This window comes from Hypanus sabinus, unplaced genomic scaffold (genome assembly GCF_030144855.1).
Source record: "Hypanus sabinus isolate sHypSab1 unplaced genomic scaffold, sHypSab1.hap1 scaffold_100, whole genome shotgun sequence".
Taxonomy (NCBI): domain Eukaryota; kingdom Metazoa; phylum Chordata; class Chondrichthyes; order Myliobatiformes; family Dasyatidae; genus Hypanus; species Hypanus sabinus.
The window spans coordinates 328,017-351,447 of NW_026779051.1; the positions used below are offsets into that span (position 1 = coordinate 328,017).

The following is a 23,431-nucleotide window of genomic DNA, read 5'->3' on the forward strand; positions in this document are numbered from 1 at the left end:
ATTTATTTCTTCTGCCAAGTTACATCACCATCAACTTCCTGACAAGTATTCTATCTGTCACTTGTTTATGCATTCGTTTCATCTGTCTAAGTCTTTACTTAGTCCATAAATCTCCTCTAAACTGTCTGAAAGTCTACATATTTCGTATCATCTGCAAACTTGGCCACAAAGGTATCAGTTTATTATCCAATTCATGACACGAAACTTTAAAAGAAGCTCTCCAAGCATTGATCCCTGAGGACCAACCATAGTCATCGGCAGACAAACAAAAAAGGATCCCTTTATTCGCACAATTTGCCTTCTGCCTATCCATGCTAGTATATTTTCTGTAATACCATCGGCACTTCAGTTGTTAAGCAGTCTCACGAGCGGTACCTGTTTTGAAGGCATTCTAAAAGTCCATGTATTTATCATCCCCCTCTGGCTATGTTGCTTCTTATTTTCTCAAAAAAAAACAAACACAATAAAACAACAGATTTTCAAACAGGAGGTTCCCTTGAGGATATCTTGCTGATCAGGGGCTATTTTATCATGGGCCTGCAAGTTCGCCGAACTACATCCTTACCAACCGCTGATGTCGGGTTAACCTGTCTATAATTTATTTAAATGTACGCCTCTCTCTTCTTGAGGAGTTACGTGTCATTTGCAATTTGCCATTCCACCGCAAGCATGTCTGAGGATTTATTTCGGAACCAGGACAATTAGTGCCTCCACAATCTCTTCAGTTCCTCTTCAGAAACCTAGAATGTATGCCATCCCGAACAGCTGACATCCGCATTACACCTTTCCAAGAAATTTCTTCTTTGAAATGGCAACTTCTCACACTTCTGCCCGCTGTGACTCTCTACCCCCGAAGCTTTACACAGTAACGTGTGATGCAAAATACTTGTTCAGTTAGTCCGCCTTTGCCCTGTCCCCCATTACTAAGTCTGCAGCTTTGTTTCCAAAAGTCCGATATCCACACCCGTCACTCTTGTACACAGTATGCATCTGAATAAACCTTTGACATCGTATTTAATATTATTGGGTAGTTCGTCTTCGCGTTCCAAATTTTCCTTTTCAATTAATATTTATTTCTCCTCTGCTGTTTTTTAAATGTTTCCCTGTCTTCTAATTTCCCATTAATGTTTGCTCTACGATAAGACCTCGTTTTGACTTTTGTGTTGCTTTTGACGCCTCTTGACAGACAGGGATGTGACTCATTTACTTTACAATGCTTCTCCCTCTGAAGGGTGTATATAACACGCGCTTTTTTTTTCGGAAAGTCGGAAATTCGGATTTTTTTTTTCGGAAATTCCAGCCATTGCAGTTCTGCCTTCAAAGCTGCCGGTGTAGTTTTCCATTTAATTTTAGCCAACTCCTCTCTCATGCCACTGCAATTTCATTTCCTCCATGGTAATGATGACACATATCACTCTAGCTTCCCCGTCTCAAATGTCAGTGTGAATACATCTTAACGTAACTGGGAAGAAAATAACTTTTGGTATCGTGCATTATATTCTTGGCTAGTATGCCACCCAAATTCATCTCTTCCCTTTTCATCACTTTTAGTTGCCTTTTGCTGGATATTTTAAAAACAGCGGAATCATCCAATGTACCGCTCACTTTTGCTACCTTGTATGTCCTTTCCTTTTTGTAATGCAATCCTTACCGCCATTTGTCAGCCACGGTTGATTAGCCGTGCGACTTGATAACATTTTCCTCTGCGGTCCACATCTATCCTGTGCCTTGGAAAATTAAAACCAGAAACATCATCTCTGATTTCCCGTCAAGTCAGCTAATATCTTCCTCCAATTCACCTCGGTAAGCTCCTTTCTCATGGGCCTTTATATCCCCTTAATTCATTGCGATACTGATTCATGTGAGTTACACTGGTCCCTCTCAAATTGTAGTATAAATTCAATTATATTATGAGCACTCTCTCCTGAAGTTTTTTTTTCCCTACCTTAATCTCCCTCATAAGGCCTGGTTTATTACACAACAACTAATCTAATATTGCCTTTCCCCGAGTAACCTACAGCTGCTTAAAAAAGCCATATCTTAGGTGATCGACAAATACTCTTCGTTGCTATCCCACAACAACCTTTTCCACCAATCACCTTACATATTAAAGACCCTCATTTACACTTCTAATACTCATTTTCTAGCTCATTTTGCATTCTCAAAAACACGGCTACTATTTTGATTTCCGTAAGTGCATCCCAAACCGCTTTTGTTTATACACTTTCGGTTTCATAACTCCGCCTACAAAGATTAAACGGTCCAGGACTCTTTGCAACCTCTTTCTAAAGATGCATCACCAACCGATACAAACAGTTCCATAACACCGCCTAATACTCCCTGGTTGTCCTTTCAACACAGAGTATATCTTTTGATGTTCAGCTCCCAGCTATGGTGTGCTTTCAGCCACGACCAATCCCAAATTTCGGCACAAGTTCATCCACGTTATTCTGAATTGCACGCGCATTTAAATGCAGCACCTTCCGTCCTGCATTCTTCGCCCTTTGGAACTTTGCCTCAGTGCCTGAATTTAACTCTTTGTTCTGTCTGCATTTGTACGCAACCATTGACATATCCTTCCTCACGTTAATGCTACAAACAGCATCAACATATAAACCCGTGTGCGCATCCTCAGCAAGACATCCTGTTTCCCGTTCCACTGCCATCTTAGTTTACACAACTTCCAACGGCTCTGGTAAATGTGAGAAAGTCAATTGTTTTCTCTAGATTCTCAGAAATGCTTCAACAAGTTGCCGCCCATGAAGAAGCGCAGGGAGCAAAGTGCGCTTGGTGTTACTGAAGCGCACCCGACCTTATCCGTCAGTTTCTGCAGCCACCCGATACAGCGGAACTGTAGCTTGATTGATCGCCCCGCCCAGAGTCACAGAGTCCGATTTCAACTTACTCGCCACTGGTAAGGGCTCCCGCAGACGTGCGTATGCTACGTTTTCTGAGCCTGTGGGGAAACATAGAAATGATTATATCTCCGTGATCTGGAATCCGTAATCCGCTTCCCCTGTCATTAAACCATCCCCTTTTGGCCATTTCCCGGTCCTGCTATCCACGGCGGCCTGCATTTCTGATTCGCTGCCAAAATTTTCAAGCATGTCAGCCTGAAAAGGGATCCGTTTGAAGCATGCGAAGTAAACAGAGGACGAGAGGACCTGACAACCGGACGGGATGCTCAGCGAGGCACAACTGCGACGGACAGTGAGCAGAGGGGGGAGCCGAGAGTGGGGCCAGAGCTCGGGTAAGTTATTAAGCAGGGCGGCAGGCTGAGTACATGAGCTGGGTTGAAGGGCTGTCTGTGGATGACCATGCAAAACCTCAGGAGCGTTCTTTGTTCGCAGGAGATAGTAGCTGGGTGATTGTCAAGTAACGTAACGGGAATGCACAGCAAGGACAGAGTTCACCTGTGACAGTTTCCCCACAGTATCACCATATAACAATTACAGCACGAAAACAGGCCATCTCGGCCTTTCTCGTCCATGCCGACGCTTACACTCACCTAGACCTACTGGCCCGCACTCAGCCCTTAACCCTCCATTCCTTTCTTATCCAATTTTACTTTAAATGACAATACCGAACCTGCCTCTACCACTTCTACTGGAAGCTCATCCCACACAGCTACCACTCTCTGAGTAAAGAAATTCCCCCTCGTGTTACCCGTAAACCTTTGCCCCCTAACTCTCACCTTATGTCCTCTTGTTTGTATCTCCCCTACTCTCAATGGAAAACGCCTATCTACGTCAACTCGATCTATCCCCCTCATTATTGTAAATACCTCTATCAAGCCCCTCTCAACATTCTACGCTCAGAAGAATAAATACGTAACTTTTTCAACCTTTCCCTGTAACTTAGGTGCTGAAACCCAGTAACATTCTAGAAAATCTTCTCTGTACTCTCTCTATTTTGTTGATATATTTCCTGTAATTCGGTGACCAGAACTGTAACACAATAATATGAAGAGGACAGCCAAACACGACAGACACACGGTCACCGTGTCTCTGGCACTGAGGGTTTTGCAGTGGCTCAGAAGAGCAGATTGGTGAAGCTGACTGCAGTGTGATAGAAGTCTCCACAGTCAGAGGAACAGAGACGAGATTCTGTGGGCACTATTGCGATATCCGGATGATAAGTTATCTGTCCATTCGAGGGTAAGTGATGTCTCAGTTGGGGTCCAAGAGAGAAACGATGTATTAAGAGTAGATAAGCACAAATGGCTTATTAAGACGAATAGACAGAGTGGAGAGGCAGCGCCTCTTCCCCAGGGCACCATTGCTCAATACAATAGGACATGGCTTCAAGGTAAGGGGAGGGAAGTTCAAGGGGGATATTAGAGGAAGTTATATTACTCAGAGAGTGGTTGGTGCGTGGAGTGAACAGCCTGAGTGAGTTGTGGAGGCAGATACACTAGTCAAATTTAAGAGACTACCAGACAGGTATATTGAGGAGTTTAAGATGGAGGGTTATAGAGGAGGCATGGTTTAAATTTCGGCACAACATTGTGGTCCGAAGAACCTGAACAGTGCTGTATCGTTCTATGTTTCTATGGCATAAAGAGACACAATAACGAAGTCCTGCAGAGAGAGTTTAGGGGGGCTCGATAGAAAGTTGACAAACTGGACCTACAGGACAGTATCCTCTCGATTGCTGTACCACATGGACAAGCCGAACCAGGGGTGCGTGAAAAGTGCTGGCTGATGAGCAGGATTTTCGAGATCTTGAATATAGAGATTCGCGGTAGATTTTCTGAATTTATGGAGCGATCGATCAATAAGCAAGTATACATAAACAGAAATAACTTTCAGACAGGAACGCAAGTAAGTTTAAAACAATATGCAGTCTTTTGAGCAAGTTTTCTTCGAATTGGCCATTCGATGTCGTAGTGCATTAAAAGAGCTGCTTTTTTATGCAACCCTCGCTTCGCCTAGCGGCGTAATATAATGGGTGATAAACCCCGGCCCGGGAAAACGTAAGGAATCACGTTTGGGTGGATGCTGTGCGATGGGTGCCCTGTTACAGAACAGTGCCCGAAATAACAAACAGTGCACAATATGCGATTAAACGATTGAGCTTTATAACTGTTAGTTTGACTATCTGGTTAGTAGAGAAACGAAATAAAGGGAAAATAAACAATCTTATTAGACTGTCAGTGCGCAAAGTTGGAGCTCAGTCACAGGCCGATCGTTTAACATTAACTCCTTCCGATCGTCGCTACCATTTGGACCCTTGCTCCCAGTCCACCCCGTCCGGCGGTCTACCAAATATCTCCATTCGTGCCTTCTCTCCTCATGTCCCTGCATCGCTGGCAAAAGCAGGGCGAAATAAACTCCTACCTGATTCACAACACAGGGCAACAAAATCCCGATTGGTTAACCAGCATACAAACGTCATAGAACCATAGAACATTACAGAACAGAAACAGATCACTTGCCAATTCTTGGCTGTGCCGAACCATTTTTCTCCCTAGTCCCAACTACCTGCACCTGGACCATTTCCCTCCCTGCACCTCTTATCCATGTACCTGTCCAAGTTTTTCTTCAATGTTAAAAGTGAGCCTGCATTCACCACTTCAACTGGCAGCTCATTCCACACTCCCACCACTCTCAGTTTGAAGAAGCCACCCCATGTTACCTTTAAACTTTTTCTCCCTTCACCCGTAACCCATTTCCTCTGTTTTCTTTCTCCCCTAGCCTGTGAAAAAAGCTTGTTTGCATTCACTCTATCTATACCCATTATAACTTCATATACCTCTATCAAATCTGCCCTCATTCTTCTGCGTTCCAGGGAATAAAGCCTTAACCCAGTCAAACTTTATCTGTAACTCAGTTTCGCAAGTCCTGGCAGCATCCCTGTAATCCTTCACCGCACTGCTTTATCCATATGGATATCCTTCCTGTAATTTGGTGACCAGAATTGCAAACTATACTCCCAATTCGGCCTCACCAATGCCTTAAGCAACCTCACCATAACATTCCAACTCCTATACTCAATACTTTGTTTTATAAAGGACAACGTACCAAAAACTCTTTTTACGACCCTATCTACCTGTGACGCCAATTTTAGGGATTTTTTACCTGTATTCCCTGATCGCTCTATCCTGCTTGTCCTCCTCACTGCCCTACCATTGTATGTTCTGCCTTGTTTGTCATTCCAAAGTGCAATACCTCAAACTTGTCTGTATTAAACTCAATCTGCTATTTTTTCAGCCCATTTTTACAGCTGGTTCAAATTCCTCTGCAAGCTTTGAAAACCTTCCTTACTGTCCACCGCATCTCAGAACTATGTATGCTCAGCAAATTGGAGGATCCAATTTGCCACATTATCATCCAGATCATTGATATAGATGACTAATAATAATGGACCCAGCACTGATCCCTGTGGCATATCACTAGTCACAGGCCTCCACTCATAGAAACAATCCTCCACTACCACTCTCTTGCTTCTCCCAATGAGCCAATATCTAATCCAATTCATTATCTCACCATGTGTACCTAGCGACAAGAAATATTGAAAACTAACCTCCTATGCGGGACCTAGTCAAAGGCCTTAATGAACATCTACTGCCTTCCCTTCATCCACTTTCCTGGTAACCTCCTCGAAAAATTCTAATAGATTTGTGAAACATGTCCCACCACGCACAAAGCCAATTAACCCCTCAATCACACTTAGAACCATAGAACATTACAAAACGGAAACAGGCCTTTAGGCCCTTCGTGGCTGTGCTGAACCATTTTCTGCCTAGTCACAATAACCTGCAGCGAGACCATATCCCTCCATACCCCTCTCATCCATGTACCTATCCAAGTTTTTCTTAAATGTTAAAAGTGAGCCTGCATTCACCACTTCAACTGGCAGCTCATTCCACCCCACTAATGTGTGTGAAGAAGCTTCCCATAATGTTCCCTTTAAACTTTTCCCTTTTCACCCTTAACTCATGTCCTCTGTTATTTTCTTCCTAGCCTCAGTGGGAAAAAGTCTGCTTGCATTCACTCTATCTGTACCCATCATATATTTAGTCTCCCCTCATTCTTCTACACTCCAGGGAATATAGACCTAACCTATTCAACCTTTCTCTTTAACTCATTTTCTCAAGTCCTGGCAACATCCGTGTAAACCTTCTCTGCACTCTTTCAACCTTATTAATATCCTTCCTCTAATTAGGTGACCAAAACAGCACAGAATACTCCAAATTCGACCTCACCAATGACTTATGCAACCTCACCATAACATTCCAAATATTATACTCAATTCTTTGATTTATTAAGGCTAATGTGCAGAAAGATCCCTTTATGACCCTGTCAACCTGCCAGGGAATTATGTATCTGTATTCCCAGATCCCTCTGTTCTACTGCACTCCTCAGTTACCTTGTATGTCCTATCTTGGTTTGTCCTTCCAAAGTGCAATACCTCACACTTAGTCTGCATTAACCTCCATCTGACATTTGTCAGCCCATTCCTCCAACTGGTCCAAATCCCCCTGCATGCTTTGAAAACCTTCCTCACTTTCCACTACACCTCCAATCGTTGTATGATCAGCAAATACACCTCCAATCCTTGTAATATCAGGAAATCTGCGGATCCAATTTGATCTGGATGACAAATAACAATGGACCCAGTACTGATCCCTGTGGCACACCAATAGTCACAGGCCTCCACTCAGAGAAGCAATCCTCCAATACCACTCTCTGGCTTCTCCCATTGAGTCAAAGTGTAATCCAATTTACTACCTCACCATGTATACCTATCGACTGAATCTTCCTAACTAACCAATACAACATCTTTTGCTTTCCCTTCATCCGCTTTCCTAGTAACCCCCTTGAAAAATTCTAATAGATTGGTTAAGCATGACCTACCACACACAAAGCCGTGTTGACTCTCCCTATTAAGTTCCTGTCTATCCAAATACTTGTACATCTATCTCTTTGTAACCCTTCCAATAATTTACCTACTACCAACAACAAACTTACTGGCCTAACATTTCCGGGAATAACTTTAGAGAATTTGGTAAACAGCAGAACAACATGAGCTATCCTCCAATCCACCGACAACTCACCCGTAGTACCGACATTTTAAATTTCTCTGCCAGGGCCCCTGCAATTCTAACACGAGTCACCTTTAGGGTCCGAGGGAAAACCCTGTCAGGTCCTGGGGATTTATGAACTCTGATTTCCCTCAGGACAGCAAGCACCTCCTCCTCTTCAATCTGTATAGGTTCCATGACCTCCCTACTTTTTTGCCTGGTTTACGTTGACTTCATGTCAGTTTCCTTAAGAAATACAGACGCGCAAATAAAAGAACATTTAAGATCTTCCCCATTTCTTTTGGTTCCACATATAGCAAACCACTCCCATCTTCAAGAGGACTAATTTTATCCCTTACTATCCTTTTGTTCTTCATAATACTGGTGAAGCTCTTTGGATTATCCTTCACTTTGACAACCAAAGCTACCTCATGTCTTCTTTTAACTCTCCTGATTTCTTTCTGAAGTGTTCTTTTTTCTGCACTATTTATATTCCTCAAGCGCCTGATTTGCTCTCTGTTTCCCATACATGTCATACCCTTCTCTTCTTCTTTATCTGAGATTCAATATCCCTAGAGAACAAAGGTTCTTGTTCCTTATTCAGTTTGCCTTTATCCCTCTCAGGAACATACAAGCTCTGCACTCTCAAAATTTCTCCTTTGAAGGCCTCCTTTTTACCAACGACATCTTTGCTATAAAATAACCTGTCACAATCCACGCTTGTTAGATCCTTTCCAATTTCTTCAAATTTGTTCTTTTTCCAGTTTAGGACATCAACCCGAGGACCAGATCTATCTTTACCAATGATCAAGTTAAACTAACGGTGTTATGATCACAAGTGTTATGCACTTATCCAGGTAATTTTGTATCCATTCAGCTTTCAGGCGGCCGAGAAACTTCAGTAGCCTCGCTTCATGTTCTGCCAATCTGAATCCAAATACTATGAGGTCATCGATATACAACAACACCTCAAACAAGTTCATATCCCCCGCAGTCTTCTCCATGAACCGCTGGAAGTTTGCAAAGGCTCCCAATATGCCCTGGGGCATCATTTCGAACTGGAATAATCCCAGGGGACATATAAATGACGGCATCAGTCATCGGGATCTGGTAATAACCACTACTCAAATCCAGCACACTAAACCACTTCGCACCTCTCAGACAGGCCGGCGCGTCTTCGACACTCGGGTCGGTATACTGGTCACGGATGGTGCGGTGTTCAGAGTCCTATAGTTCACACACATGCGTACCTTCCCGTTCTTCTTCTGGGCCACTGCTACTGGGGCGCCTTGGGGCTTCGGGAATCAGTGATGATCCCAGCTTCTTTCAGCTTACACAAATGCTGCCGCACGTCTTCCACGTCTGCAGGGGCCAGTCACCGCGACCTCTCTCTAAACGGCGTGTCCTCGGTCACCCGCAGAGTGTGTGCAGTGCTCTTGGAACAACCCACATCACACTCGCCACTGGAAAAGACACCTTTCATCTACAACATCTTCTCTACAAGACTCCTTTCCTTAACCCTGCGGCACCGGACATTCCCCCGAGTTGAATTTCAGCTCCGCCCACGCGTTTTCCCATAGACCCTCCCCGGCGGGCCTCACAGTGACACTCGACATTACCGTTATCGGGAATAAAATGTGCGAAGGAGATGCCCAGATTGAAGGTGACCTCCCTATTCGTGGTGTTCCTGAAAGTCACTGCCATCCTGCTTGCCTGTACAAACGAGGGCTTCTGTAGTTCGGACCTCACCAATACCCCAGCAGGAAATCCGGACATTGCCTCATGATCTTCCGGAACATCCACAAAGAGGGTTCGCTCTCAGGCTTTCCGGGAAATTTGGGGGTCCCCTTCACCCTCGGTACTTCCGCGGGCGGTACCACTATTAGCTTCGACTGGCTGAACCACACAGTCCCTTGTTTAAGTTAGGTATCCAGCCCAATGCAACCACGCACTTTCTCAAAAGCAGCTCAAAACACAGGGTCCACCAGAGGACCATACAAGTATTGAAACGCCGCCCTGCTAAACAGGTTCCGGACAAAACAGCACCAATATATTAAGAACCTCAGACACTCCCACATCGGTCTCCGAGAACTCCAGTTTCACTGACAAATAACCGTCGTATCGATAATCACCGGCACTGAGACCTCAAATCTCCAGTGCATCCAATGGTGTCAAGGGTAAATGCGTCAGATACCGGTTGTAAAACGAACGGTATAGTAACGTGACCAGCGATCCGTTGTCGAGTATGGCTTTCTCGTAATTACCCTCTGTCCACAGTGACACAGTGGAACGTGGAACCACTAAGCCTTCAAGAATAGGAAATGTTGCTTTGGGGAATTCTTGCTACATTGCCGGGCAGGTGTTCCCCAGAGACACCATGCCGCACCCTTTCAGTGTCTCCTCTAAGTTTTCCCTACGAGTGTCCCTGCTGAGGTACCCGAGGGCTGACTCTCCTTCTGGCGTGACACCTGTATTGTGTACCCCTTGCGGAATCCGCCCTCGTCAGCTGCATCTAATGGGGGCGGGGTCACACCCGCTGATTACAGACCAAGTATCTCCGTTCTCAACTCTCCTACAATCTCCTCAGCGGCTCCCCGGTGTAGGGTATCTGTAGTCACGTCACCGCAGGGAACCACTACCGAGGATTGTACCCTGCTGACTGCGTCCTCCCGCGACTCCCCGCGTTCTCCTCTTCCCGTACCTCTCTGACCAGCTCAACAACAGATGCAGTGGGCGCGTATTTTGAGAATTTATGAGACCCCACGCAATCAGGTCATGGTGCTGGGTGCCCCCGGCTATCTGGACCATTCTTAACACATCCAACTCACCCTCCCGAATGACCCCTCTGCGCCGCAAGCAATTTAGCTGCCTCTCCAGAAGAAAAATAAAATCAGAACACTTCTCTCCCTTCTCCTGACGCATGTTTAGAAACCACACCATGAGCTCCAGTGGGCCTCCAGTCGGACCAAAAGCATGGTCCAGTGCTCGCGGATGATTGACAGCTGTTGTTACGGCATACCTTAAGCTGACGGCTCGCAGATCGTCAGCGTCCCTCCCATTCAATAATTCAACCATTCATCATCCTGCACCGTCACTCATCTAACAAATGAGAGTACCTTCCACCCTCATCTCATACTCCTCCTCCCCTTCAGGAGTGGGCGTTATTCCAATGCATAGGTGGAACGTGCCGTAGCTGGGTCTTTGAATTTGATTTCTTCATTTATTGTTCAGAGAATTACGGGCGGATATTATTACACTTCACGTGGGACATGGTCTATTTAAACATTCCGAATCCGACCACTCTTTCCTCGCACTCCTCAGAAAGGATAGAACCCACCCCCAGCTGCCTCAGCGCTGGTCTGCATTAAAAAGAGTCCTGCGCCCGCTTTTTCATCAAAACTCCACTCAGAATCGCAACCTTAAGGGTATTAACAGTGGATTGACAATTCATCCGGAGTATGAATATCTGCCCCACTCTTTAATTGCTCAGGGTAATCACATGCATCCAAACGGATTCAATCCAAGACGAGCCACCACACTTGTAAATCTCACTTTGCCTAGCGGCTTAATAGAGGGGCTGATAACCCCCGGCCTGGCCAAACATAAGAACTCTCCTTTGGGTGGATGCTGCGGGATCTGTCCCCTGTTACCAATCAGTACCCCGCAATAACAAACAATACACAATATGCGTCCAAACAATTAAGCCTTATAACTCTTCCTTGGACTATCTGGTTAGTACAGAAACGAAATTTAAAATATATATATATATATATCGTAATAAACAGTCTGTGAGTCAAGTTGCAGCTCGCTCATAGGACAACCGTTCAAAATCGACCTCTACCAATCGTCGCTATCCTTCGGACCCTCGCTCCGAGTCGACCCCATACAGAAGCACACCGTATAATCATATAACCATATAACATTTACAGCAGGGAAACAGGCCATCTCGACCCTCCTAGTCGTTGCCGAACGCTTACTGGCACCTAGATATACTTACCTGCACTTAGCCCATAACACTCCAATCCTTTCCTGTCCAGAGACTAATCGATTTTTTTAATGACAAAATGGAACCTGCCTCTACCACTTCCACCAGGAGCTTGTTCCACACAGCTGCCACTCACTGAGTAAAGAAATTCCCCCTCGTGTTACGCCTAAACTTTTGTCCACTAACTTTCAACTCAATGCTTTCTTTGAATCTCCCCTACTCTCAATGGAAAAAAGAAACCTATACACGTCCCCCTCAACCTTCTACGCTCCAAATAATAAAGACCTAATTTGTTCAACCTTTCTCCGAAACTTCGTTGCGGAAACCCAGGTAACATTCTGGTAAATCTTCTCTGTCCTCTCTCTATTTTGTTGACATTTTTTCGATAATTTGGTGACCAGAATCGAGTACTCAATGCTCTGAAAGGCCTGTTTTATTCATAATCTCTGTTTCCAGCCTGTCACCCATTCCGTTATCATTTAATTGTAGCTTTCCTGTAACATTATAGGAGATTATCTAGTTAAGCAGCCTCATTTTTGGCACCTTAACAAATGCATTCAAAAAATCAGTGTAAAATCTCTGTCATGACTCCGGTATGTAGTACATTTGGCTAAAGTGAATTACACTACTTAAATCCCTGCAGTTTCCATGGCACCTGTTCCTTTCTGATAGCAACTCGACTCACGCATGCTCCCGATTATTCACAGATCTCTGGTACACTGCTGGTGTCTTCCACGATGCAGAAAGATGCAGTATACCTGTTGGACAACTGCTATTTCTTTGTCCCTATTACTTCCGCACCCGCATCATTTTCCAGTGTTCCAATATCAATTCTAAATTCCATTTTTTATATAACTTTTAAAAAATATATAAAAACGACTTTTACTATATCGTATTTGCTAGGTTACTCTTATATGTCAACATATCCCTTCACATAGTTTTTTTACATTTTTTAAAAAAACATATAAAAACATCCTAATCCTCCAACTGTCTTCTCACTTTTGCTACCCTAACTGCCCTTTCTTTAGCTTTCATGCAGTCCTAATCGTCCTTTCCCTGCCATCCTGGCCACTTGTGCATCTCTCCTTCCGTGGTTCATATGTATCCTGCGTCTACTGAGATACTACTATATTTTTTTATTCATTTTAGGTCTGCCATTAAACGCTCCATTATTCCCCTCCAATCCACCTGGTCAAGCACCTCTCTCATGCCCCATTACAACCCTTTATTCCATTGCAATACTGCTACATGTAAGTTAAACTTCTTACTCTGAAATTGAAGTATACTACAAACATGATACAATCACTGTGTCCGCGGGGTTCAATTACCTTACGCTTCCGAGTAAAACCTGAGTTATTACAGAAAATACAGTCCAAGATAACTTTCCTTGAGTAAGCCCGAGCACAAATATATTTTTCTCTTACAGATTCATAACTCCACCTACAAAGTATCCACTTTCTCTCTCACTTCTTTCTAACGAATTAATGTCCTCAGATATCAACAGGGCCACACCACCGCATACGCCTTCCCGTCTGTCCTTTAAATACAAAGTATATCCATAGATGTTAAGCTCTCTACCGTGACCTTCTTTCAGCCGCTACTCAATGACGCCCACGACGTTATAGCGACCTGATTCTGTTTGCACGAGTTCCTCTTCTTCATTCTGAAGGCTGCCTGGATCTACATCGGGAAACTTCAATCCTGAATTCTTTGCCCATTGAACTTCGTCTGAGTGTTAGAATTTAACTCTGAGCTCTGTCGGCATTTATAATCAATCATTGATTTGTCCTCCCTTACAAGCATATTGCACACATCCTGCGGGCTCTACATCAATCGTATCATACTCAATCCCTGAGAACTGTCATATTCATTTAACCAAGCCCAACAGCTCCAGTAATTCTGACCAAAAACAAAAGTCAATTGTTCTTTTCTTCGGCTTTCGGAAACCTTTTAACAAGTTGACACTTATGAGATTGCTTAACCAGCTAAATTACATGATATTACGAGAGCGCTCCTGACACTACCGTCACTTTGAGCACCCGCGCAATACAGCAGCACTTTTAGTTCATTTTTCGTCCCGCGCATAGTCACTGTCTTCGATATCCATTTAACCGTCAAGGCGAGTAGGCACCGGAGGTGCAGTTGTGATTTGTTCGTCGGTCCTGTGGACAAAATAGAAATACTCATATCTCCGTAATCCGGAAATCACCTGATTGCCGTCTCTTTAAACCACAATTTGAACCATTTCCCGATCCGAAGAGAGCATCACATTGTTCTGACGTCAGAACGTTAGTGCCAAAGTGAATGACTTTGAACAATGTGAAAAAAAGGCAAAGAATCAGCGGACGTGCCAGCAAAGCGGGATGCTGAGCGACGCAGAACTGGGACGGGCACGGTGCAGGGAGGCGAGATCAGAGCGGGGGCCGATCTCGGGTGAGTTATGAAACAGGGCGAAAGGCTGAGCACATGAACTTGACGAAGAGCTGGATGTGGAGTTCACGTGAGATCTCAGCAGCGCACCTTGTGCGATTCAGGTGGACATCAAAAGAACAGAATTGAAAATACGGATACAAAAACCATGGGCTATTGGAAATTGTGCTGGAGAGCTTTGAATGGAATTCAGGGAAATGATGGATGGATGGATGAGCGGAATAGGTAGATTGCATCTGTCTTCACAGTAGAAGATACCAGTAATTTGACCAACATGCAGAGGCCTGCATGTCATGACGGGTCCAGTCAACGGAGAGGGATTCAAAAGAAACGGCAGAAATTTCAAGCAGCTTCGCGGTAGTGTCTTTTTGTGTGCTAAGTTTTAGAGTGCGCCTGTTTTAGATCCTCAGACTTAAGGGAGGTAACAACTTTATCATTGTGCTCGTACTTCTCCATTTCTCATCTGGCAGTGCCAATTGCTCCGGTGGCAGAGTTTTATACTGAGTTTGCGATGCGGGAGGTCTACATGGCGTCCACCTTTATGGATAATCAAATCTGCACCTGCTGCACCGTGCTACCGCCTCTGTGAGAACGTTTCAACGATCTGGAGAAGCAGTTGAATATCTTCAACTCATAAGGGTGATTAAGGAGATGATAGATAAGACCTGTAGGGAGCTAGTCATATCCTGGTTGCCTATAACTCCTGTCTGCTCCTCCTCACTTTTCTTGACAGGACGAAGGTAATCGAACTACCTGTCTAGTACCCTGATTCGGTCCCAAAGGAGCAGCAGCTCGACACACCTGATGAGCACGTAGTCGTTCGGCAGGCTGGGTGTCTCCCGGATTTCCCACAACTCACACCCAATAGAGAACACCGGCCTCGCAGACATATATCCTGTTTCTATTCCTCAGATTTTACATACCTCACTTCGTCACGTTATCCACGAATCCCAAATGAACCAATGCCCTACCGTTCTGCCTAAGATCACTTCGGTCGATGAACGCTCCTTTGATGTTTGCTCCGCTTGGCAGCCTCCCTTTTCTGCCTGAATCTGTCCTCCTATTTAACTCACGATTTCCGTCCTACTTGCGCTTTCGGAACTCCCTTTGCAAAGTAATACACACATGTTTTCTATTATTCTGACTTCTATACATTATTCACATGTGTATATATTCGTATAATTTCCTAGCTCCACCTACAAAGATTCCACATTCTCTACCCTAACATCTTTTTACAGATGTTATATCATCTGTCACCAACAGGGCCATCCCAACGCATATGCCTTCCTGCATGTGCTGTTGACCAAAAAAGAAATCCTTAGATGTTAAGCTCCCACATTCGACGGTCTTTCAGCCGGTACTCAGTGACGCCCATGGCGTCAGTGTCTAATTGTTGGTCCATTACATTCTAAATGCTGCACGCATCTAAATGCGGCAGGGTCAGTCCAGCATTCCTCGCCATTTGAAATTCACCTCTGCCGTAGAACTAATCTCTTTGCTCTGTCTGTCCTTGTCCTTCGCTGCAGGCATCTTACTCACATCATCTACTTATAAACTTGCTGTCCGTTCAACATCTGTATCATACTGGATCTCTTATCTCTGACATTTTATCTTAACCACACCCAACTGCTTTAGTAAATAGGACGTAAAGAAAAATCAATTATTGTTTTATTGGATTTTCTGAAAGGTTTTCACAAAGTTCCACAGATGAGGTGGCTTAACGAGTTAAGATGACATAGTGTTAACGGAGCAAACCCGACCCTATCATTAGTTTGAACACCCACTCGATACAGCAAAACAGTTAGTCTTCAATTTCCACTTACCCCTCAAATGGTCCGAGGAAGGAAAACCTGTGAGCAAAATAGAAACAATTATATCTCTGTAATCTGGAACCTATCTGCTTCGCGGCTCGTTAACCCAACCTTTGAAATTGTTGCCGGTACACTCACTGTGCACTTTTTTTTTAATTTTAGCTAGAACGTTCCAACAGGTCATTTCGAAAAGGGATGAGTTTGAAGAATGTGATGAGAACAACGAATGACTGGGCCTGTCAGCAAAGTTGGATGTATAGCGACGCAGAACCGCGACCGCCCCGATGCAGAGAGGGACTTCAAGGCGGGACCACATCTTGGCTGAGGTACTAAAAAGGGTTAAAGTTTGAGGACATGAAGTGGGCTGAAGAGCTGGCAATAGATGATCACGTGAGATCTCAACAGCGCACTTTGTACAATTAATGTGGACAACAAAGGGGTCCTGGAAAAACACATTTGAAGATATGGAAAGAATAAGCGATGTTATAAGGCACAGTTACAAATTGAACGTGACGGTGGAGAGGTTTCAATGAGACTCAGGGAAATTATGGATAAGCGTAACAGGTTATTTGAATCTATCTTCATTGTGGAAGACACCAGTGATCTGATCAACATCTCAAGGGAAATCTGTTTGCCGACTCCCATCGGCAGAGAGGGATTCAATGGGAACGCGGAAAATTCACGCGCGTGCATCGGGGCAATGCACTTGTGTGTGTTAGGCTTTAGGCTGCGCCAGTCCAAGAACCTCAAACGTAGGCGGTGGAAAATATCGGCAAACTTATCACTTGATCTTATTTCTCCATTCCTTTTCGGTTACCGGGAATTGGTACAGCGGCGCTGTTTTTGCAATGCGGGATTGTCCACCCTCTCGGATAAACAAATCTGCACCAGGTGCGCCGAGCTGCAGCTTATGAGGGAACTTATTAAGGATGACAACATGCCGCACGAAGCTGGTTAACGACCTAGTGTCGCATAGTGTTACTGAAGCTTTCCCGACCCGTCCGTCAGATGGAGAAGCCACCCGATACGTCAACATTTTATTCGCCCTGTACACAGACCTAGTTTTCGAGTTCTACTTACAAACGCCCTTTACAACGTCGCGCAGGTGGAGATGTGTTGCATCTGCGTTTGCTGTGGGGGAAAAATAGAAACATCTTTCTCAGTAACGCGTAATCACCTCCCGGCTTTTTAAACCACCCTTTAGTCCATTTCCCTGTCCTGTTAGAGCGTACCACATTTCTCATTCGCTGTCAAGTCATTCGAGCAAGTTAATTTGAAAAGTGAGTTAGTTTGAAGAATCTGAAATAAACAAGGGTTTAGAGGCCCTGCCAGCAAAGCGGAATGCTAAGCGATGCAGAACTGAGACGGTCAGTGAGCAGCGAGGGGAGCCGAGAGCTGGGCCAAAGCTCGGGTGAGTTATTAAACAGAGCAAAAGGCCGAGCACGTGAAATGTGTTGAAGATCTGGCCGTGGATAACGACGTGAAACCTCATGAGCGCACGTTGTATTATTAAGACGGACAACACAGGGATCATAGAAGAACAGATTTTTAGATAAGGAATCAAAAAGCAAGAGTCTAGAAGGAACAATTATAAATTGAACAACTATATGCAATAGTCTAGAAGGAATAAGTAGAAATTGAACCTGATGCTGAAGGCGTTTGAATAGGATTCAGGAACATGGTGGCTGAGCACCATTAGTATTTACATTGACCATCGCTGCGGAAGTCACCAGTAATCTGGCCAACATTCAAGGGCGATGAGGTGTGCGGCAACCAATCTACAGAGAGGGATTCGTCAGATAAGGCGGAAAATTCAATTGCATGTGTATAGGCCATGACATTGAGTATGCCAGGCTTGAGAGTGCGCCAGTCTAAGATCGTCCGGTTTAGGCGGGGGAGAATTGTCTGGCTATTTTAACATTGAGTTCTTATATCTCCGTTCCCTATGAGCTGGCGAGAACTGTTCCAGGGTCAATGTTCTGTAAACTGTTTGCGATGCGGGAGATCTAGAAGACTTCTCCCTCTTCGATGGACAAATCTGCAATTACTGCACCGAGTTGCATCTTCTGAAAGAAAGTCTGAAATAAATCGAAAAACAGCTGATGATCTTCCACGCATTCGGGACAATGAAGAGGAGACAGATAGGAGCAATAGGGAGCTAGTTTGCAGTAGACCGTTGCTGTGTGATTGTCAAGTAAAGCAAGGGAAATGCACAGCAAAGACGGATTACGCCTGTGGCAATTTCCCCACAATTATTAATACAACTTTAGAAGCTGTTGTGGAGGACGGTCAATTACGGGGAGACACAGACACCGAGCCTCTTGCACTGAGACTGGTGCTGTGGCTCAAAGGAGCAGAGTGGTGAAGCTGACCTCGATCTTGATAAGGGACTCCATAGACAGATGAGATTGCCTGCCTGTTGCCGGGATCAGGAGTGTCTCAGATCGGGTCCGAAAGATCACCAAGCAGCCATGCCTTGCAGTATATTTCTACCAATGGTGTCGATAGGTAAGATCAGGAAGCCCTGCGGAGTGATTTGACGAGCTCGATACAAATTGTACAAACTGGGCCTCCAGGGCAGTAATCACCGGATTGCTGTACCACGTGGGCAATCCACACCAGAGGTGCGTGAAAAGAGCCAGTCCATAAGCAGGACGATCGAGAGTACGATTTGGCTGCGGATCTTCTGAGTTCAAGGAGTAATCAATCAGCAAGCGACTATGCGTGAACAGAGATATTTTTCAGTCAGGAACGCGCAGAAGATTAAAAAAAGTGAACAGAGTTTCCAGCGAGTTATCTCTGAGTTGGCCATTCAACATCGGGGTGCAATAAAAGAGTTGTTTTTTTTTCATTAGGTGGCGATCCAGATTTTGATGGAAAGTTTCTATTTTCTTTTGTCTGTTTTTTTTTTTTTTTTCTGAATTGAGGAGCGACCATTCTGAAAGTAGAATTCATTAGAAAGGGATGAACAAGACCTGTTTTGGGAGAGGGTTCGGCTCATCAGACTTACGCGAGGTCAGGCTTTGTTGAGGCATATAGTCTTATAAGTTGATCTCTCTGTACTTATTTGTCCATTCTTCATTCATTAGAGAATCGCTACAGAAACAGTGTTCTGTACACGGGTGAGAAGTGGGAGGTCGGCCAGACGTCCAGCATTGCAACTGAACACAAAGGAACAAGAGCTGCAGATCGACGACCTTCGGAGAATGAGGACAAGATCGATCGCAACTACTGGTCTGGAGCTCTAAAAGAGTCAAACGCTCCTGATATGTTAACTCCATCAGTCCCGGAATTACTCGCATGTACTTTCTCATTCCCATTAACTTTCTCCAATGACAACACGTCCTTTCTGAGAAAAGGGGCCCAAAGCTGTTGAAAAATCTGCAAGTGCGGCTTCCCAGTGCTTTAAACAGGGTCGGCCTTTTGTCTTGGCTTTTGTATTCTATTCCTATTAAAATAAATGGCATCACTTCATTTCCTTTCAATACCCCAGTCTTAAACTGTAAATTAACCTTTTGGGAATTTTTTACGAGGTCTCTTAACTCTCTCTGCATGAATGTTTATGTTCCTCATTTAGATAAGAGTCCACATTATTGATCCTTTAACCAGAATGCGTTATCGTTCATTACCCAACACTGTTTAACATCTGTCACATTTTTTCAAAGTCGTTCACTTTGTACATGTCATGCTGCAATCTCTAGACTTCGACAGAACTATTCATCCCTTTAGCCATCTTCGTATTATCCGCAAAGTATAACCACAAAGCCAACAGTTCCTATATCTATGTCATGGACAGACAACGTGAAAAGCAGATGTCCGAATACTGACCACCGAGTAACATCACTAGTTACGGGAAGACAATCAGAAAAGGCCTATTTTAATCCAATTCTCTGCGTCCAGCCTGTCAGCGATTGTATGTTTCCTGTAACGCTGTAGGATTTTATCTTGTTATGCAGCCTCGTTTGTGGCACGTTCTGCAGCGTCTTCTGAAAATCCAAGTAAATGAAATCCGTCACCTCTCCTATTCTCGTGCTGCTGTTTGCTTCCTCGAAGAAATTTACAGATTTTTCAGGCAAGTGTTCCTTTCACAGAAACCATGCTGATTTTATTTTTCCATTATTAAAGACATGTACATGTTACACATAGCATCTAATTGTAAACCAGCTGACTCGTATTCAGCTGTATCGTACTTGCTCACATTCCTCAGCCATATTACAGACAGACAGAGAGATAGACGGACAGACATACTTTATTGATCCCGACGGGAACTGGGTTTTGTTACAGCCGCACCAACCACGAATAGTGTAATATAAACCCATAAATAATTAAATAATAATGTTAATCATGCCAAGTGGAAATTAGACCAAGAGCAGCCTCTTGTCTCAGGGTGTTGGATACTCCGAGGGAGGAGTTGTTAAGTTCAGCGGCCACAGGAAGGAGTGACTTCCTATGACGCTCAGTGTTATATCTCAGTTGAATAAGTCTCTGGCTGAATGTACTCCTGTGCCTAACCAGTACATTATGGAGTGGATGGGAGACATTGCCCAAAATAGCATGCGACTTGGACAATGCTTAAGCCACTGCTAACAACCCTGGTAAATCTGAGAAAGTCAATTGATAGTCATTCCTTAGTTTTTCAGAAAGACTTTAACAAGGTACTGCACATGCGGTTCTTTTTAAATTTTCAATGCTTTCTGTTAGCGACAGTCTCCCCACCGCATATGCCTTCCTATCTGTCCTTTTGATACAAAATACATCCGAAGATGCTAAGCTCTCAACTAAGACTTTCTTTCAGACACGACTGTGTGATGCCCACGACGTCATTGCGAGAAATCTCTGATTGCACGATAAATTCGTCCACTTAATTCTGAATGCTGTGCGGATCTAAATGCGAAAGCTTCAGTCCTACATTCTTCTCCCATTGAATTTTGTCTCGATGGTAGAATTTAATTCTTTGCTTTGTCTGCATTTGTGACCAATCTTGATTTCCCCTCACTTACAGCATGTGACACGCATCCTCTACTTGTAAATTTGCCGACTCATCATCAATTGTATCATACTCGTTCCATTATCTCTGCCAAACTATTCTAAACGCACCCAACAGCTCTAGGAAATCTGTACGCAAAGAAAAGCCAAATGTTGTTTTCTTAGACTGTCAGAAACGCTTTAACAAGGTGCCACGGTTGAACCAATTTAAGGAGCTAATTAGCATGTAATTACCAGAGTGATCTCGACCATACCGTCAGATTGAGCACCCACGCGATACTCCAACACTTTTGTTTCATCTCTCACCTCGGGCACAGTCACAGCCTTCCATTTCCACTCACCTGCCAGGGCGAGAAGCTCTTGGAGATGCAGTTGTCACGCGTCCGCCGGACCTGTAGGCAAAGTAGAAATGATTATATCTTCGTTATCCAGAACTCTTGAGCAGGTTAGTGCGAAAGCGAGTGAGTTTGCAGACTGTGACGAAAACAAGGCAACAGTGGACCTGCCAGCAAAGCGCGTGTCTCAGGGACGCAGAACTGCGGTGGGCACGGTGCAAAGAGACGATGTCAAAGATCTGTCCGATCTCGGGTGAGTGATTAATCAGGGCAGAAGGCTAAGTTCATAGCTGTCGAGATCACGTGAAAGTGATCAAGTGGAGAGCTTTGTGCGATTAAGTCGAACAGCAAAAGGACACAGAAACAACAGCTTTAAAGATATGGAAACAACAAACGGCAGGTGAGACGGCACAACTACATATTGTGCTGGAGACGTTTGAATGCGAATCAGGAAAATAATGGATGGATGAGCGCAATAGGTATTTTGCATCTGTCTTCACTGTGGAAGACACCAGTAACTTGACCAGCATCTGAAACTAATGGGCTATGCGGCGACCAATCAACAGAGAGCGACTCAACCGAAATAGTGGAAAATTCACGTTCCGTTTTCGCGGAAATCCCTTTGGAGTGCGCCTGTCTAAGATCTTGAAGCTTGGGCGAGCTAAAAATATTTGTCAACTTTATCATTGTAGTATGTGGGAAGTCAGGGCGAGCACAGCTGTCCCCGATGACTACACGTGCAAAAGGTGCATCCAGCTCCAGTTCCCTAACACGGTTTGTCAGGAGCTACAGGCAGAAATAGACAGGTGGTTCAGGGAGATAGTCAACCCTAGGCGTCAGGAAGCAGGTAGTTGGATGACTATCAGGAGAGGGACGGGGAATGGGCAGAATGAAGAGAGCACACCTGTGGCCGTTACCGTCAATAATAAGTATACCGCTTTGGATACTGTTGGTGGGGACGACCTATCAGGGACTAGTTGCAGAGGTTGTGTCTCTGGTACCGAGACTGGACCCTCAGCTCAGAAGGGAAGGGATGGGGTGAAGAGGACAGCAGGACTGATAGGAGATTAAATTGTTAGGGCGACAGATAGGAAGTTCTGTGGAAGAGATCGAGAATCCCGGATGGTCTGTTACATCTCTCGAGCCAGGGTCCGCGATGTCTCGGATCGAGTTCTCAGTATTCTCAAGAGGGAGGGTGAGTAGCCGGATGCTGTTGTCCATGTAGGGACCAATGCCGTGAGTTGGAAGAGTGAGGAGTTCCTGAAAGTTGAGTTTAAGGAGCTAGGTGCCAAGTTAAGGGACAGGACCTCCAGGATAGCAATCGCAGAATTGCTACCAGTGCCACGTGCAGGTGGGATTAGAGATAGTAAGATACTGCAGATCAACACGTGGCGGAAGACATGGTGCAGGAGGCGGGGCTTCAGAGTTGTTGATAATTGGGCAGTTTCCCAGTGAAGGTGGGACCCCTTTTATATCTGAACTGGAGGGGGACAAATATTCTTGCAGGCAGGTTTGCTGGATATGCTCCAGTGGATTTAAACTAGATCCCGGTGGTGGGGGGGGGGGGGGTGAGGGGAACCAAAGATTAGGAACAGATGTATGGGTTAAGGAAGAAATAGAAGACGGTAAATTTCTTTCCACTGTTAGAGATAAACAAAGAAGAGGAGGCGGGAAATTTGTTAAATACATTTATTTTAGTGCCAGAAGTATTGTAAGGAAGGTGTATGACCTTAGAGCATGGATTAATGCCCGGAAATTTGAAGTTGTAGCTATTAGTGAAACATGGTTGCAGGCGAGGTATGATTGGTAACTAAATATTCCTGGATTTCGCTGCTTCGGGAGTGGTAGATACGGAGGG

General features: G+C 44.6%; 1 protein-coding gene across 1 annotated transcript in view; it reads right to left on the reverse strand.

Moving 5' to 3' along the window:
* Nucleotides 1–23,431, reverse strand: part of LOC132386095 (uncharacterized) — a 54,636-nt gene that overhangs the window by 12,719 nt on the left and 18,486 nt on the right. Inside the window, exons 5-8 of the mRNA XM_059958395.1 lie at nt 21,580–21,630; nt 17,333–17,383; nt 16,265–16,291; nt 2,906–2,956 (exon numbers count right to left, since the gene is read on the reverse strand). Of these exons, the coding sequence (XP_059814378.1) occupies nt 2,906–2,956; nt 16,265–16,291; nt 17,333–17,383; nt 21,580–21,630 (180 nt within the window). The remainder of the gene's footprint in view (nt 1–2,905; nt 2,957–16,264; nt 16,292–17,332; nt 17,384–21,579; nt 21,631–23,431) is intronic.